The sequence below is a fragment of the Epinephelus fuscoguttatus genome, linkage group LG6 (genome assembly GCF_011397635.1).
Source record: "Epinephelus fuscoguttatus linkage group LG6, E.fuscoguttatus.final_Chr_v1".
Classification (NCBI taxonomy): Eukaryota; Metazoa; Chordata; class Actinopteri; order Perciformes; family Serranidae; genus Epinephelus; species Epinephelus fuscoguttatus.
In genome coordinates this window covers 42,484,174-42,502,347 of record NC_064757.1, presented here as the reverse complement: position 1 = coordinate 42,502,347, position 18,174 = coordinate 42,484,174, and the positions used below count along the sequence as shown (strand labels likewise).

The following is an 18,174-nucleotide window of genomic DNA, read 5'->3' as shown; positions in this document are numbered from 1 at the left end:
TTAAAGATCTAAGGGCCCAGCTGAGTTTATATTCTTTAAGCACATCAAAATGTATTTTAGCCTGAAGCCATGAAGTAATTTATAACCCAGCACCAGTGCTTTAAAAGCTTTAATCAAACTTAAACCATTAAAAACCTTTAAGAAAAGAAGAAAAGTGCTCCTTATTTGAATTAAACTAATGACCCTGATGAAGGTCACAAGCTGAAACACATTGGTCTGACAGTACAGTTGGTCTTTGCACTTAAAGTGTTGCTGGAGTTTTGACTTATTCAGACTTTTCCTCTCTTTGTGCACCTTGGAAAGAGGTGAAGTTGTGCCAGAAATACCCACTCTGCTTCTTGTTAGAGCTGCAGCAGCACTCTGAATGTGCTGCAGTGGTTTTAATGGTCTTTCTGGGCAGAAACTATTGCAGTAGTCTACCTTGCTGGGTTTAGATGCATGACTTTCTGTAAGTAAAAGCTGTAAACTTTTTTAAAACAGCCCACAAAGTTTTTAACAGTTTCAGTAAACTGTTTGAGTTACATTCACAGTTTGAGTCAAACTTTGACTCTGAAGAAGCGTCAGTTTTTTTGCACCTTATTGAAAGCTCTGCAATTTTATCGAGTGCTCCAGCCTCCTTTCATTTGGGTTCAGTCATTTTTTGAAGTGGCCCACTTGATTTACTGTCTAATATTTTGTCCTGTGCTGTGAGCACCGATCCAGTGTTTTTGGCTGAAGCGCAAGAGTGCTTTTCTTCAATATTACATCAGTTGGCCAAAGGGGGGCGCTATAGCAACCGACTGAAATTGCAAACTTTGAATGGGCATATCTCATGCCCCGTATGTCGTAGAGACATGAAACTTTGCACAGAGATGCCTCTCCTCATGAGGAACACATTTGCCTCAAGAACCCATAACTGCCGCTTATATAGATTTTCCACCATTTTGAATTTTTTGAAAAACACTTCAAATGGATCTCTTCCTAGGAAGTTTGAGCGATCTGCATGAAACTGGGTGAACATAATCTAGGGACCAATATCTAAAGTTCCCTCTTGGCAAAAGTTGGAAAACTTCCTAAAACTGAGCTTCTATAAGGCAATGAATATTGCAGAGGGCGTGGCTCATCACATAAAGGTGTAGAACATCTCAAGGGTTTCACCCATCACCACGCAACTTTGTAGGCATATGACCACACATAATCTGAGGGGACCCCTCCATTATTGACCCCATCAAACAAAATGGGGGCGCTAGAGAGCTCATTTCTTATCTAGGCCTAACCGCCATATGGATTTTTACTAAACTTGGTAGATATGTAGAACAGGACGCCTCAAGGTGACTGGAGAAATTTAACTCTAATTGGCAACTGGGTGGCGCTATAACAACAGAAAAATGCTTCAAAATGGCTAAAATGCGACCGATCGCTGTGGCTCCCCCTGTGGACCAATGTTGGTGTTGTTTCTAATGTTTGGTATGACTAAGTCATGGTATGGTATGCTGTACATAATCACGGAAACTGTCAGTGTGTCATTCTGTCAGTCAGTCATTCTGTCTGTCCCACGTTTTTCTACTCACTGACGTGGTCAATCTATGTGAAACTGCACATAGGCATTGAGGACTGGCATAGGTAGAAGGTGACAAAGCTACCAATGGGTATGGACTAGTTCCACTCTAAACAACCACTACCACACACTAACTCCAAGTGTGTAGCGGTGTATTTATCTGCAGAAACTCGCCTGTATTTTTTCATATTCTAATTATTTTGCTGTTTTCAGGACATTTGTGGGCACGGCAAGGTCGCTACGCACACCGTGGACACAGCACCTGAAAAAACCCGCCACAAATACAACAGGGTGAAGCACCAAGCAGACAAGGCTTGTTCTAAAATGAGACTGGGGTTGGCTTTCAGTTTGACTTTCGCTGGCTAAGTTTACAAGTAGTAGTCCTGCAAGTCCTGCATAGTTTACCTTTAAATACCAAGTGGCAATGTGGGGCTGAAAAATGAAGCAAACAAGGAAGTGTCAAAAACCGCAGTTCCTCTAATGGCCACTTGAGGCTGACTCCAGAAGTGAGTCAATCCCCATAGACCCCCATTTTAAAATGAGTAACTTTACAGCAGATATAAACGTGTTTACAGCCTGGTACAAAAACAGTTTGGTCTCTATAGCTAATTTTTCTTCGTGACAACTATACATGGGATGAATTTTTATATAAATCACTGGTTCACATTTTAACAAGGCTCAAAGTTATGCATAAGGGTGTGCCACTTTGAGTGACAGGCTGTCAGATGATACTATCCTCAGCTTCTCAGTCAGATCCACCCCTCACTCCTGCACAGCTCCAGCCTCTCGCCCAAATATGGCTTCAAAAAACCAAGATGGTGACGGCTGTAATGCTGAAGTTGAGGCAGCCCACAAACCAGTGGGTAATGTCACAGTAGCCGTGTCCATTATTTTTACAGTCTATGTTAAATACCGACCGCACAAACTATTGAGAAGCATTAAGGCCTTATGTGCTCTTATAAAACCTATAAAGAGGGAACACTTGCCTGGAGGAAGCACTTATCGGGCTTCCTGCTGTTACTGTGAAGCCAGTGGAAACCCTTTTGAAGCTCTTTGCTCTTTTACTTAAAGTTTCCATATTTTTTTTAAAACTTTACCTAAAAACAAAAGTAACAATGTCCTCAGCTCGCGGCCCATCCCCTCCACTGATGATAGTGAAACAAAAATGTGAATCCAGCAGTGCAAAGACAGGATCCCAGTGGACACAAAGCCTCCAACCACCCCTCTGAAATAAGCAGATACAAGGAGAAAGGAGCTGAGCTAATAACCACCTGCTCTGTTCTGTTAATTATTGTGATTTGGATAGACTTTGAACACCCTGCCTCAACTTGGAGACGAAATTAGAAGTTTCCTATAGCAGCATGAAGTGTCTGCATGAGATACAGAGGATCTCAAATTCTCAGCTGTGGAAGAGTCACATCTGCGGCGCCAGTAAATCTACACCTCTCAGCACTTTCAAATGAAGTTGTAAGAAATGTCTGGTTTAAACTGCTTGGTGTGTTTTCCCTTAATAATGCAACACACACTTCATCCTCTTATCTCTCTCTGCTGAGACACACGCACAAACAAAAACTGCAGTTTTATAAGCTCCTTGGATTTTCTTTGTCTTGTCTCACAGCTCAGCTTGCATCCCTTCACTCCCGTCATCTGTACTGTACATGAAAACCAAACAAACACAATCTGTGCTGCTTCCTTGCAGGGTCAGACCAAAGTGAAGCGTGCTGGTCAGTGCTGTGATGAATGCGCCGCTGCCAAGGGAAGCTGCCTGTACGAGGGCACGGTGCGGTACCACGGGGACATGTGGAACGGTACAGGCTGTGAGTTCTGCACCTGCAACCAGGGTCAGGTCCTGTGCCAGAGGGCCGAGTGCAGTCGTGTTGAATGCCCCCAGGTGAGCCTGAAAGATAACACGTCTTAATTATGAACACAAAGCAAATCTGACCTCATATTGGGAAACTGTAGACTTCAGTTTTGGTGTCACAAAAATTTCTTTGCAGGCATAGCTCCCCTCAAAGGCTGGAGGAGAATCATTGGTTTGATCACATTTCCTGTAGCCAAGCCAGAGAGCCAAAAAGTTGAACCTAGCTAAACTTAAGCCACAGTGTCATCCAGCAGCACGTTCCTGGTGAAATACCTTCTAACACGAATGCCACTGGTCTGCTGCTTACCTGACAAATACTAAGACAGAAATTAAAATGATTTCTAGTGTGACAGCCAGAGTTCTTTGATCTTGTGTTATAATATTGAAAATTGTTGCACACAGTTTTGGTGTTGGATCAGCCTTCAGACTTATGGATATATTTCTCAAACTGAACTCCCCGGGAACAAATTTCACCTTCTCACCAGCCACTTGAATTTTCTTTATTCATGGACTCATCATGGCCAAGTTGGTTTTATTAAAGGCACTTGGAAAGCTGCTGCTACGTAACGATCAGCATGTGTTATGACAGGCTGCCTTCATCCTTGGCAATGTTGTTTTTAATTTATTTCCTCCTCAAGGTTTTTTTGGGGAGGTAGTTCATCATTATCCAAATGGAGGATCTAAGGGTGTTGTATGTTGAACTGAATGTAAAGGCAAGTTTGTTGTATTGGGCTATACAAAATAAATGTAGTCTTAAGTCTAGTGAAAATGTCACGAGGTAAGATGTCGTTTTTTTATAACTCATCTGCGTACATAAAGTTCAAGGCTTAAAGTTGCACATAATTAAGGGCTGGCGTCTTCAAGTAAGAGACTGTCTGCCGATCGTGTCCTCAGCTTCTCAGTCAGATGAGTCAGATCCACCCCTTGCTCCTCCACAGCTCCACCCTCTCACCTAAATATAGTCACTTCTGGTTCCAAAAACAAGATGGCGGCGGCCGTAATGCCTGACATGAGGCTTCAAAATGGGACCAATGGGTGATGGCAAGGTAGCTACGTCCATTATTTTACATTACAACCCTTGTTTACCTTTATAATGAGGCGGCAACCTCTAGTGGTCATAGTTATTATGACAGGAGCAAAGGAGGAAGTCAGGTGACAGAGTGCAAAAAGGAACAAAGCGTGACGTACATTATGCAAGTTATGCAACAAACATACCCAAACCACGATTGTTTCCTAAACCTAATGGAGTAGTTGTGTTGCCTGACCCTAACCAAACTGCGTAAATCACAAATTAACTTAGGAAAAACCCTGAGGGTTGAGTTAGAGGGTAGGAACAAACAACCTATAGGCCCGTTTCCACTGAAGAAGTTCCTGGTACTATTTGGGGGACAGAGACTACTACAGGAACGTCCTCTCGCTCGGCCCTCTTAACCGCTGTGTCTCCACTGAGAGAGCGGAGTAGGAGGAAGGTTCCTGTAAAGTTACCGGGCTCTGGATGCGATGTAATCGTTGCACGACCATTTTGACCGGGGCAACGTAGTGGCGTAGGGACGCTGTTAGCTGTTAGCTGATAGCGGTGTCTGAAATAACTCACTAAACTCACAAAGTGGCCCGTGAAAAAAATATTTTTCCAGCGGATGTCTTAGTTACAACATGATTGAGCTAACTGGAGTAGTTTCATGTCGTATCCGACAACGGGAGGCTTTTAACAGATGACGTCCTGATGTTAGCTTTGCTGCTGCTGTTAGCTGTCCCTGTCAGCTGCAGCCACTGATGCTTTCTAGACATCGTGATTTCCCAAAACTGAATACATACCACACATAGTAACACAAAACTGCTTTGCTAGCTCAATCATGTTGTAACTAAGATATCTGCCGGAAAAAATATGTTTTTCATGGACCGGTTATTGAGTTTGTTTACATGGCGGTGGAAGCTATGAACGAGCTAACCCTCGTCTGCTGAGTTTTAAAAATGCCGGCTATTTTGTTGCTTTCTGTTGTCGTCACATCCCTCCTTGAGTATATCCAATCAGCACCAAGTAATCCCCAAGCCCCAGCCAGGAGTTTTTCGGGGCCGTTCTGAGTACCTACTCCGAGGCAGGGACTTGTTTAGCCCCTGTAAAAGTTCCGGGACTCTGTCCTTCGGGGATGGTTCCTGCGGTGGAGACACGCACCAACGGCCCCGGCCCTGTAAATTTACCCCGAAGTTCCTGCAGTGGAAACAGGCCTTATGTGGTCGTAATTAGTGTTAACATGCAAATTAACCCACTTTAGCTAATTAGCCCAGCTGACCAAGTTTGAACTGCTCATACTAGCCCGTTAGCTATCTGTCCAAGTTCACATGAGTACAATGATGATAGATAAATAAAATAGCTAATACTTTATTATTATTTATATAATAAATATAAAATGATTTTATATAAATAATTATTTTTATATTTCAAAATTTTAGTTCCTCCTTTGTCATTCAAGTTTGCTGGTTGATAACCTGCTGAAATGAACTCTACCCAGTGAAAGTTTGCTTGACCCCCAAGATGAGATTCCACTGTTTATGAATATTACAACAGCTGTTCTTTCAGAAATATTTCTATGTTCAAAACTCTTATTTCATATTTTTTCCTACCAACGTAGCAAGAGGCACTTTTTCCACAACACTTTGAGTGCAAAACAAGATGAAGCTCCACTTACAGTTAGTCAGTGTGAATCAGCAACGTGGCACCCTGACCTGTATGAATACATAGATAATGTGTGTAACCTGAAGGGGTCATGTAGAACTTGCTGAACTTGCTTCTTTATTAATAATTAGTGTGGCAAATAATCTTTGGACCCTGATTCCTCTCCTGCACGCTCCACCTGCTCCAACCTTTTCTATCAAAGTTCTCTTATCCCCCAAAATTCAACATGTCAGCACCCAGAAATCCCATTTCCTGGCCTCCAAGTGTGCCACTAAAAAGTTAATGGAAGATGTCGCAGTTACTTTGTTCACAGTTTCAGTGTAATTTGCTGCAGTGAAATGTACCAGTTTACGAGGTCTGATGTAACTATCTCCATTGATACTTAGGAGATGGGTGGAATGGGAGAATTGGGCCATCGTTTGAGGTTACAAGGTTGGCTGCTTCCATCAGAGATAATTCACTCAGTTAAGGTGAAGTAAATTGAAAGGCAAGATGAGACCATAATGATCTGTGTGGAAGCTGAGCACAGCTGCAAAAAATAACAGGGGTTAAGTGAAGTTGCACTACAATTACAGCTCTGGAAACTGTCTGGCAACATGAGAAAATATCACTTACTCCCAGCTACACATCAACCTGATGCCACACTTTCCCTGAATGCATCACATCTGTGGACTCAGTGATACCATAACCATGTCAAGCCAGCCTCAAATGAACATGACAGCAGCATCCGTGGTCGCCTTCATGTGAGGACATGTTATCTGGCCCAGTTAGGAATGTAGGATGTTGGACGTGGGAGTTTTTGTGACAAAACAAACGCGGCATTTGTTGAGGTTATTAGCCGGTGTTCCCATAGTTAATCTTAGTCCCAAAAATGACCCATTTTGAGCTCGGCGCCGTGTCGGCTCAACACCTCTTCCAATGTTTTCTTGCATCAAGCAGATTTAATAATATTACTTTAATAACCCCTGCCACAGCCAAATAAGCCCTCATTAATCATGCTGTATGGTGATAATTACAGCTGGTAAGTGTCATTAGCCATAAGTAGCATAACTGGCATTTGTCCAGCTCTGAATTGAGCAAGGTCACTCTGCTAAGAAGATCAGAGTCATGCAGTTCTCACCCTGTGTGTGTGTCAGTGTGCAGAATAAGTAAGAGAAGGTTATGAGATTAATGACATGTGTGGGTCAACAGACAGAGAGAGGCGCTGGGGAGCAGTGATTGGGGTTATTATTCCTTATTGTGCCATGTGCGCTGAAAATGTGCTGTAATGGTCCTGTGAGGAGGTCTTATCATTAGCAGACTGCATTAGTGGCATATTGCCATTGTAATGTGCAGAGCTTATAACCCCCAACTAGATATTTTTCATGTTTAACTCTTCTTAAAGGATTACAAGGTCTGAGCAGATTGTGAAAAGCTTTTAAAAGCCAACAAAATCAAAAATACATGGTGGGCATTTTGGAAAACAGGGCAGATTTTCACGCTGCAATAATTACATCATGGAGATACAAGGTTTCCAACCAAGGAACTGCTGGCAGTGCTGTGTAAACATAAAACATCAGCACATGGAGCTGAGTCACATCATTATGATCCATAAAGACGGTTTTGGACAGATATGCCACAAATTTGTCTCTCTTCTCTTTTCAATCTGATCACAGTGTTTCCCACAGGATTAGAAGGTGTTTTAGTTTCACCTTAACTGCCTCAGTTTTTGCTGCTCCATCTGTGTCAAGAATGTGGAGCAATGAAAAACTGAACTGTATATATATTCCATCAGCGTACTAGAAAATCAAAATAGGGATTCACGATGATATTGGAGCGTCATTAGTATCGGCTTCTTCTTCTTCTTCTTCTGGTGTATGCTCTTGGACCTTCAGCTCCGTTAAGCCAAGCCAGTCCAGTGTGTCACTGTCCTGGTCAATTACACCACGATTGCCATTCAGTGGCTGGTATTTGGGGCAGCTGGTTATCATGAGCTCCACAGGATTGCTGGCTGGGAACATCTGTGGGGTCTTCATTGTAGTGGTGGAGCCTTAATGGCCTTAATGGTTCTGCTGACTTCCACGGGTCCCTCGGTCCCTCCATCTTGCCTTGACCCAGGCAGCCTTGGAGGTATCAGATGGTGTTGTACGGAGTTGCCCGCTGTGGTTTCTCCATAGCAATCTTGTGGAGGAGGTGGGATTCACTCGTATGTGCCTTTCGAGCGAGGGCCAACATGGCTGCTTTTTGTCTGATCTCTGCTGGAGCAATACCAGCAAGGACAGGCAGTTGGTTTGTTGGGGTGGCTTGTAGACATCTGCAGACAGTCATTAGGGTGGAGTTGAGTGCGGTGTCCAGCTTCTTGGCACGGGGGCTACGGCACCAGACTGGAGCACAGTACTCGGCGGATGAAAACACCAAGGCCCTGGTGGAAATGTGCAGTGCCTTTGTCGTGACTCCCAATGTGATACCAGCTACAGATATTATAAGGTATTGGCTGATGGAATTGGCCAAGAGGCTTTTTTTGGACAATTAATACAGTTAATGTCACATACATTGAAAAGTGTTGTGTTTCATGTCTATCATGATAAGAGTATGCATGCATTAATTAATTCCACTACAGAAGAGACTTGATGATCACTACAGTTAGGGAGGGAAAAAAGTGGATATATCAATATCGGTATAGATTTTTGGTCAAATGAGTTGTTACATATCAGCATATCGGATATCTGCAAAAAATTCCAGCATCCCTACATCCAAACATGGCATAAATGTTTTGATCTTGGCGGGCTCCCACAAATAAATGAATGTGTGGGAAACTCTGGTACACATGAACACATGACTCTCTCTATGCTAGTGGTTCCCAACTGGTGGGTTGCGGTCCGAAAGGGGATCACAGGCCCATTCTGAATGGACTGCAAGTGACTTGAACACGTGTGGAATTTGTAAAAAGACACACTTTATTTTAAAATACAGTAACTTTCCAGCACAGAGCTTTTATTTTGAAGTGCCGTTTTCTGCTGTAGAGTGAGTGACTAACCAACAACTTAACAGAGACAGCTAACTAGCTCGATGACATGATCTTCTAAGGGGAAATCTGGACCCTGTGGCTGAACCAGTTGGGAACCACTGCTCTAAACTTTAAACTTTTCATCTTAAACATTGAGTGCTTGAGACTTCCTGTCCTCTTCTGTTTAAAAAAACAACAGGTTTTTAATTGCTTTATGCCATTTCTCTCAGTTTGAAGACGACATCAAAAAGTTTTATTGTTGCCAACTTCAGGTCATGCCTTGCTCTGTTAATACTGAAGATGCCATTTCTCAAATGTGATGATGTTTTGTATCTTGGCAAGTAATTGCACTGCGATGTATTACAACTGAAGCATTTGAAATTAATAATAATGAATATGCATTTTCAGTTAAGTTTTTCTGACTGAAATTAACTGAATTTAAATTGAACAGAAAAGATAACTGGAATAAGTTCAGATAACCGAAAGGAGGAAAAACAAAGTCAAGTGTGATGAACAGAGTTAGAAAATTACCAGTTTGAATTAGATGTTACACAACCACTGCTTCTGATGATTTATTGTGTTAATATGAAACAAAATTTGTCTCAAGTTTCTGATTATAAAGCTGCAATAAGTGGAGCAAAGTCTGGTGTTCTTACACTGTGGCTCTATCAGCTCCTCTTGCACTGTGTTCTACCTCATGGTGATTTTCTCTGTGGTTTTAAATCTAAATATATATATTTCTGTTTTTTAGGGATCAGAGGTCATTCATCCGCCGGGGAAGTGCTGCCCAGAGTGTTCCTCTGTGAAACCCTCCTGTCTGTACGGGGGGGAATCCTACAAGGTGTGTTTCATCTGACTTTTAGTGTGTTTGCACATAAGCATGGGAGGAAAATTGCAAAATCAGGCGAGAAATCCAAACTGTGTGGGAGAGACAAAGACACCACAGGGCTTCTGTAAACTCTCTATTCTCAAAAGTAAAAAAGAAAGTAAGTGGCATAAAGTCTCACTGCAGAGGAGGCTGCTACACAAACAACCAAATACATCAATATTTGGCTGGCTCTAAATATATAAGTACAAACACTGGAAATTTAAGTTGCAGTGACACAGAGTAAATGTGTGTTTTAGGGGAGAGCTATCAGATTACTTTGGGCTGTTAAACCCGTAACAAGAAACTGTCTTATTATTCTGGAGTCAGCTTCATTATTCATAGGCTAGTCCTGGAAACCCAGAATGCAAAGGCTTTAATTTTTGACATTTTCAGCCAAGAAGGAATGCTCATTAAATGCTGCAGGATGGTCAGCCAAGGTCGAGGCTGGGAGCGCGTGTAGAGAGAGCTATTATCCTTTTCCAATAGATTTTTCTTTGTCTCCCGGAGAAATCCATTTTAACAGTAGTAAACAAAGATATAAGCTGCATACTTATTCTGCACCTACACACATCAACATGCACATTTCTTCACTCACGCTTACAGTTTGCCTGTGAGGTTGAAAGAGCAGGTTTGTGACTAGATTATTACTGGTTTAACTTCCCGAGTGACAAGAAGAATCACAGAGGGGGAAAGTAATAATAATAACCTATGTTTGTGCACATTAACAAGCTATTTCAAGCAGACGAAAAGAAATTATTACAGTGTTCACTTGTCTGTTTCAAACTTGATTGCCTCAAATGAGAAAATCGTTAAAGTTGTATTAGTAGATAATGAAATTCACGTTGTTGTAGTTTATTAAAGGTATACGTGCAGGATTGGCCAGTTAAGGTATTTCTACACAGCATTGAAACTTGGCTCCTCCCTCCCCCATTTGTTGTAATAGAGAAGCTGATACTTTAGCAAGCTGAGCTCACCACTGGCACTGACATCATCGTCACGTCCGTGTCAAGTACAAAGCCAACTCCAGATCCACTCTCATTTTGGAACAAGCTTTTTTTTAGCTTGCTGTTTTGCCTCGCCAAGTTTGCGTGCTTTTTTTGCGCTGTGTCCGTGATTTTTGTACCTTCTTCTTGAGGCGTTTTTGGACCATACAGTTCTGGGGACACCCTGAGAGGAACTGGCCACTGGTGAGCTCCCCAGAGAACTACATACCCTCAAGGGTTTGCATGGGCATGGCATCTGTTGCACGTCTGTCCGTCCTGGAAGAGGGATCCCTCTCTGTTGCTCTTCCTGAGGTTTCCACCATTTTTTTCCCTGTTAAAGGGGTTTTTCAGGGAGTTGTTCCTTATCTGCTGTGAGGGTCCAAAGGACAGACAGATGTTGTGTGCTGTAAAGCCCTGTGAGGAAGATTGTGATTTGAGATATTGGGCTTTATAAATAAAATTGAATTGAATTCATACCACCATCAGGAATGCTGAAGTAACATACTGCAAGCTGGCTGGCGGTTGTAATAGCACCCTCACTTTCACTTGGACGAGTCAAAATGGTGTTGTATTTTCACCATCCCATATATGCCCAGTAGAACCTGGACATCACCGTCAGGCCATTATTCTGTGTTTTCTTTTTTTTTCTTCTTTTCATTACGAGCTCTTGTTGCGTTTTGTGTTGTCCATTGTTGGCTGTTTTTTTAAAAATGGCATTTTCTGGTGCTGCATTGGCTGTGTTCGACCAATTACCAAACAGCTATGTCACTCATGGTTCCTCTTGTGTTTGGAGAGTACCTACTCTAAGGCCTTGTTTACACGGATGCCGATACAAATAAAAATGGATTTTTATTTATACCGTTTAAAAAAAAATTCAGGGTTTACAAGATCAGTTTTGAAAATGATATCCCTGCTGCAATTAGCATGCCAGGCCAGTAGAAGAACGTTCTGCGCATGCACAGTGATTTGTTTTCCTCTTGGCACTAGGGATAAAAACAATGATAAACTACATTTTAACCTTATGTAGCATAGTTAGCAGCTATGCACTTTCTAATACTGTGCACAGCAGACGTCTTTGTGCACAGGTGTAGCGGTGATGTTGATGCAGCAGTGCTAAGTTCATTTGTAAGCTTGTAAGTAGTCCCAAAAGTGCTAACAAAACGTAAACAACCGCCATTGTTGTTGTGGTTACCGGCCACCTAATGGGCATGCACAAACTGGGTTGCAACGTCATCGTTTTCCAAAATCTCCGTCTACCCTGTTTACACGTTGCCACAGAAACAGATATTTTTTAAAAACTTTCACTTTGGAAGCCGTTTTGGAAAATCTCCATTTTCGACGAGAAAAATGCCGGTTACGTGTGAATGATAGGTGCAACCGCAAAGATAAATACCCATTTTCAGAAATATACATAACCGTATAAACAGGCCCTAAAAAAAGGCAGCTAAAAAAGTCTGGCGTTCTAAATGCTATGATAAGGCCCACACAACAAAAAGTTAAAAAGAAATAATTTTGTATGAGTTTATACATTATGTTTTTTGGAAAACCATGCATAGTATGCCTTTAAGAAATGTTAAAACATGCTATTTCCATTATTTACTGTAAATATATCTGAGGATTTATTAGTAAGCTGCTAATTATAATAATTCAATATTACTGTGGACAAGAAAATGCTTTTATTTTGAAGTTGCACGGAAATAACCTGCCAGTGCTGTGCTCTTCTTTGTGAACCTGCAGCGTGTTGGTGAGCAAAAATGTTCAGTTTGAATGACACCGTTTTGGTCATTATTTGAAGCCAGCACGCAACACGTGCATATGTTTGTGTGACTGTGATAAAGCATACTGAGGCTGACCTGCTATAAATGAGTTAGCCGTATGTTTCTTTAGCTCAGTTGTTCAATAGATGATAGTTGCGGTCACTGATGTTAAAATCTGCTGACTCTGGGCTACTCAGTATATTCTCTGGAAGATTATAGGACCAGTGACCTCATGTCCCTCAGCTGTTACACAACGGTGCAGGTTAACCATTTCAGATGAGAACACAGAAACTGAAGACTGCAGATTTCGTCCCTCTGTCTCTCAGGGCTGCAGGTTTTGTGCTCCTGAAATAAGATCCTTGGATTCAAGTGGTTTGTGAATGGAGGTCCTGCTATAAAAAATAAGCTCATGACGCCTGTTAGGTTTCTGTCAGTTAGAAAAGTTTTGATTCTGATCTGAAGCGTTCGTCCTTGTCTGTGAGCTTTGACCTGCCACCGCGTTTTTTGGGAAGACGTCTACATGATTTATGAAACCATTTCGCTTTTTGGCGTTAAATCAGTTTTTCTGTGACTGACGTTTCTGCTGCTTGACTGACTGTCTGTCCTCCGTGGGGCCTCTGTCAGTTGAATTCTGCTTTGAAAGTGTATTTAAGAGTCGTGACTGTCAGGCTTCCTTTATAACTGACACATGCGGATTATTAGCATTCAGCTTAGCGCCAGGTCTGCGTGGCTTCCTTTTTGATTGTGATTCAGCTTCCTCAAAGTGAAAATCCTCTGTTGTTTGGTGCTTTCGACAATCTGTCCATCCCCTGTCCAGATATTTGCCACAGTTGCACTTAGAGAATAATAACGTCAGTCTCTGCATTCACCAGGTTCAGGTCTAATAAACTCTTTCCCCTCTCTCTGCTGTGCTTTCATCCCCCGTCTCTTTTCCTTTCTTCTTTCAGGACTTGGCTCGATGGACTGATAGCGGGTGCCGGGAGTGTGAGTGCCGTGATGCCCAGGTGACTTGTTATCTGCGCTCCTGCCCCACCTGCCCGCCGGGCACCCTGGCTGTCACCCAGGAGGGCCGATGCTGCCCCGAGTGTCGCCAAGGTACGTTGCTGCAAAGGATGCTGAGAGTGTGTGGTGTGTCTGTAACATTCCTCTGCTCTCCTTTTTATATCTCCCTCTGTGACAGCGCACATATAAAGAAGGATTCACTGTGTTGCTGTCAGGAGGCGACTTTAGCAGGTCAAAGTCCGTCTTTTATTTCACATAGACCTGTTTATGATATTCATATAAACTGCATAGATGAAGATTTCTGAGGCTTCATGAATCAGCTTCAGTCTTAAACTGTCACACCTTTAAATCTTTGATATTCAGATATCCCAAGAGTTATTTTGGGATGAAGTTTTCATTCACTTTTTAATTGTATGCACTTCTCATTTACCACAACACCCTGAAAACATCCTGCTCAATCATATCGTGTTTTGTAGCTGCATTTGCATTTAAGTGTATTTTCCACCACTGTGGGTATAGAAGTCGGTATCTCTGCCTTTTCTTTGATTGATTTCTTCCTGCGTGATTGTTTATTGTCGGTACACCTGGGATTTACGAATGATGTCTTTTCTCTTTGATTCTGTGGGATTTAACACAAAAACGTCAATCCACTGTTTTCAGGGAAATAACTGCATGTGAAATTATCTAACAGCATCCATTAGATATGAAAAATACACCTCCAAAACATGTCTAATAATGTGAGTCAGGGTGTTTTTGCACAGATTGTTCCCTTTAAAGTGACTCAACGTAAAGCAGGGATCTGTGTCAATTTCATTTTCAATTGCACAGCCAGGCAAGTGGGTCAGAAATCTACTTGCCTGAAGTCGATTTTTACCTGCCTCGACACAAATTGTTTCTTGTATTAGGAGTTATTACATAATAACAAAGACTAAAGTTAATTATCATGAAAAATGACAAAGGTTTTTCCGCCTTGCTCTCAAACTTGTGGCCAGTGGTGGACAAAGTACGCAACTCTCCTGGTCAAACTCCAATACAAGTGAAAGTTACAGAGTCAAATTATTACTTGAGTTAAAGTGCTGAAGTACTTGTTCACACACACACACACACACACACACACACACACACACACACACACACACAACACCGGGTCCTGAATCCACAGCCAAATTAAAAATGCTGTGTAAAAATATTTCTAACAGTGTTGTAACATTTGTCATTTGACCAAACATGGCACAGAAACTGCAACGACTGCAAGCGGAGACAGCTTTGTTTAAATATTTAGAATGAGAAATATTTTATTGATCCTTGAAGGGAAATTATGATTCGTTACAGTTGCTCTGATGTAAAGAATAGAGGATTATAAGAAGTAAGAACAAGAGTATGGAATAAAAGTGTGTAAATATAAAGCCACTAAAAAATAAAGTTGAAATGAAATGTGCATTAAAATCAAAATAAAATGTGCCTTATGCTACTGTGTTTAACACATATCAAAATAAAATATATATTGTCACTGCGAAGGTTGTAAGTGTTAAGATTTACCTACAGTATATACATCAGTAGAGTAAAACAATAGAATTAGAGAAACATAACATTATGTACAGTTATGTGTGTTGTATGTTTGAATTGATATTGTTTACAGACCTCGACATACTCGACGCAAATTTTTGTAGGTCGTGATGAAATGTTTGCGTGGTAAACAGAGCAAATATTCAAAGCGATACAAATCATTCTTCATCTCAGAAACTTCAAACGTGGACTTGAGGTATGGCCATCTCCATCTGCAGCCGTAGCCATAGTAACACCACATAACCAAGTACAGCTGCCTGCTGATGACCTCTTTCCTCTACCCGTCTCTTCTGATGAGCTGCCCAATCTAAGTAGCACATAAGACCACAAAAGTGGATCATATCACTCCAGTTCTGAGGTCTTTACACTGGCTTCCTGTCCGTCAGAGCATCGAGTTCAAAATACTACTGTTGGTTTACAAAGCACTGAATGGTTTAGGTCTTCTGCTACGCTATGAACCATCCAGACTTCTCCGGTCTTCTGGGATGCAAGATCACAGTTTATGGACTTTTGCATTTTAGAAAAGTAAAAAGAAAATCATCTACTAACTTCAAATCAAATGTAACGAGTAACCAGAGCCTTCATAGAAGTGTAGTGGAGTCAAAGTAATATGTTTACAGAAAATAAAATCAAGTAAAATACAAATACAGTACAAACTGCTTGTGACAAGCTGGGCTATACTGATCCCCAAATTCCACCAGATGTGTGTGGGTTGCGTCTGCGCTCCGGAACGGCAGCGGAGCCGATACTTTTCAATTCCAGTCAGTGTGTGAGCTTCCACCGACTGCGGCTGTGCTGCGTTCCAGCTCTTTGACAGCTGCGGTGGTCCAGAGCCCTCCGCAACAGATACGCAGGACTTCTATTTTTGCTGGACGCTGGAGCACGACGCAGCAATTTAGCACGGAGCAGATCGTGCGGGACAGGAAGCCGTACACAGAAACAAAATAAAACATCTGGTTAATTTTCAAAATAAAATACACAGTGTTTACGGCGGATCATATTTCCCTGCACTACACCTTGAAAACATCATAATTGGCAGAGGCAGGCCTGAAGTTAACAGGTCAGAGGTTTTCAGACGTCATTTCACCCCGTTGACACCATGGACGAGGAGATGTTAATCATGGAGGTGCACCCAGATGTCTTCCTACTACTCCTCTGGTTTTGTGGTTCTGTTTATAGAAACTACATCTTGTTATATCGCGCGATTATGCCTGAATTCGCGAGATCTTGTGGGTCCTTGTGACTCCCGCTGTGCGGTTTGCTGTGCAGAGCAGTGCAGCTCCGCCCAGCAAACGCAGCTGGTGGGTGTTGATGGACGGCGGAGCATGCAGCGGATAACCAGTGCAGCCGTTCTGATATGGACACACATCAAGTGGAATTCCGGCGTGAGTCTCGCCCACGCTCTTTAACACCACCCAAGTAAACTCCTGTTTACAGGATAATTGAAATCCTCACCTGCACTTCAGCTCATAAACTTCGTCTTTACGTGCCGCCATTTTCTCAAGTGCCCAGTGTCTCCATAGAGATGAGGGTGAGGAGAGATGGCTCACTCCTTAGCTACCTCTATCATCAGCTCTGGAGAAAAGGCAGCGCTTAATTTGTCTTTACCACTTGCCCGATGGGGCGAGAGAGTTGCTAGACTTAATAGCCTGACGTGTAATTTTACTTGCCTTGAGCAATTGGGAAATCCTTATTGTTGAACCCTAAAAAGAAGCAATAAACTGGTCACTTGAATCCCCTGAGTGATGAAAGTTATAAATTGGAAACATGCACCCTTATAGAACATTTTCCTGATCGAGACACTTCTGAAATATCCTCCAGTGTTGAAGAAGACTGTGACCGTACTGCTCGATGTTAATTGGTGCGTCCCTTATGCTATGCCTCCTGCTCTCCTCTATTACTGTAAAGCACGCTGCTCTATCAAGGTGCTGCCAGTATTTAAATAAACTTTAGCTGCTTGCTAAAAATACTGAATATGTAAATGAGAAGCTGGTTGGATAATTAAAGATGAGGGGGAGGGGGGGGAGGCTTATAAACACAGTGAGAGTTTATAGATATGCAAGGCAGAGGACAAACTCCAACTCGTCCTTGGGGAGGTGGGCAGCCCCGGCCAAGCTGCTCTGTATGTTTGATGCCTTCGCTTGAGGACAGAGACTGGATCAGTCACACAGAGTCAATATAAACTATCCTCAGTCTATCACTGCTTTTAACTTTGGCTTTAATTCAAGCCTTTATTCGTACCCTTCTTCATATTTACATTCAGTCCTACACAATAATATCAGCGCTAAGTCTGAACTAAGCAGGCAGTGGGGATGTGCTTTGAATCTCCGGGTCCGTTTTGTTGTTTGAAGGGGGTGTTTTTCTCAAATTTTTCAAATAAAGAAAGCATCATTTGAAGTTGAGATATTTCCTGTGTAGTTTTGAAAGAGCAGAATGGTACAATAGTTTGAAAAAAAATGAGCTGAAAACTTTGTGAACACTCTGCTGCTCCTCACCTCCCTGGGGCCTGAAGTTCCATGAAATGAAAAATGACTTTCACTTTGTTGGCCAATTTTCCATGGAAGGATATATATATATATCCATTTAACAATTAATGAGTGCAAAAAGTGCTCTTAGTATGATACGCCGTAATGGTGTAATGGTGACCTCAGTCCTAGTAGGTGCACATGAATTATTTTAATTACCTTACTCAGTTCCCTTGAACCTGTTTCAACAGGAAATAACACAAATTAAGAAATTAAAATGCCCTCAGAGACATTAAATTATGTCTTTAAGGTAATTTCCTTCTGTAACCCACACAGTCACATCACAGCACGTCTGTTTCACCCCCTCCTTTAAAAAAAGAAAGGCTGATCCATTTGTCTTATTGACTGAAAATGGGCACACAGACTGTCGGCAATTATAACTAAACAAACGTATGTTAATTTCTCAAATACCCCA

General features: G+C 42.0%; 1 protein-coding gene across 1 annotated transcript in view; it reads left to right on the top strand.

Moving 5' to 3' along the window:
* fras1 (Fraser extracellular matrix complex subunit 1) overlaps window positions 1–18,174 on the top strand; it is a 402,098-nt gene that overhangs the window by 145,643 nt on the left and 238,281 nt on the right. Inside the window, exons 9-11 of the mRNA XM_049578302.1 lie at window positions 3,237–3,428; window positions 9,810–9,899; window positions 13,614–13,761. Coding sequence (XP_049434259.1) covers window positions 3,237–3,428; window positions 9,810–9,899; window positions 13,614–13,761 — 430 coding nt within the window. The remainder of the gene's footprint in view (window positions 1–3,236; window positions 3,429–9,809; window positions 9,900–13,613; window positions 13,762–18,174) is intronic.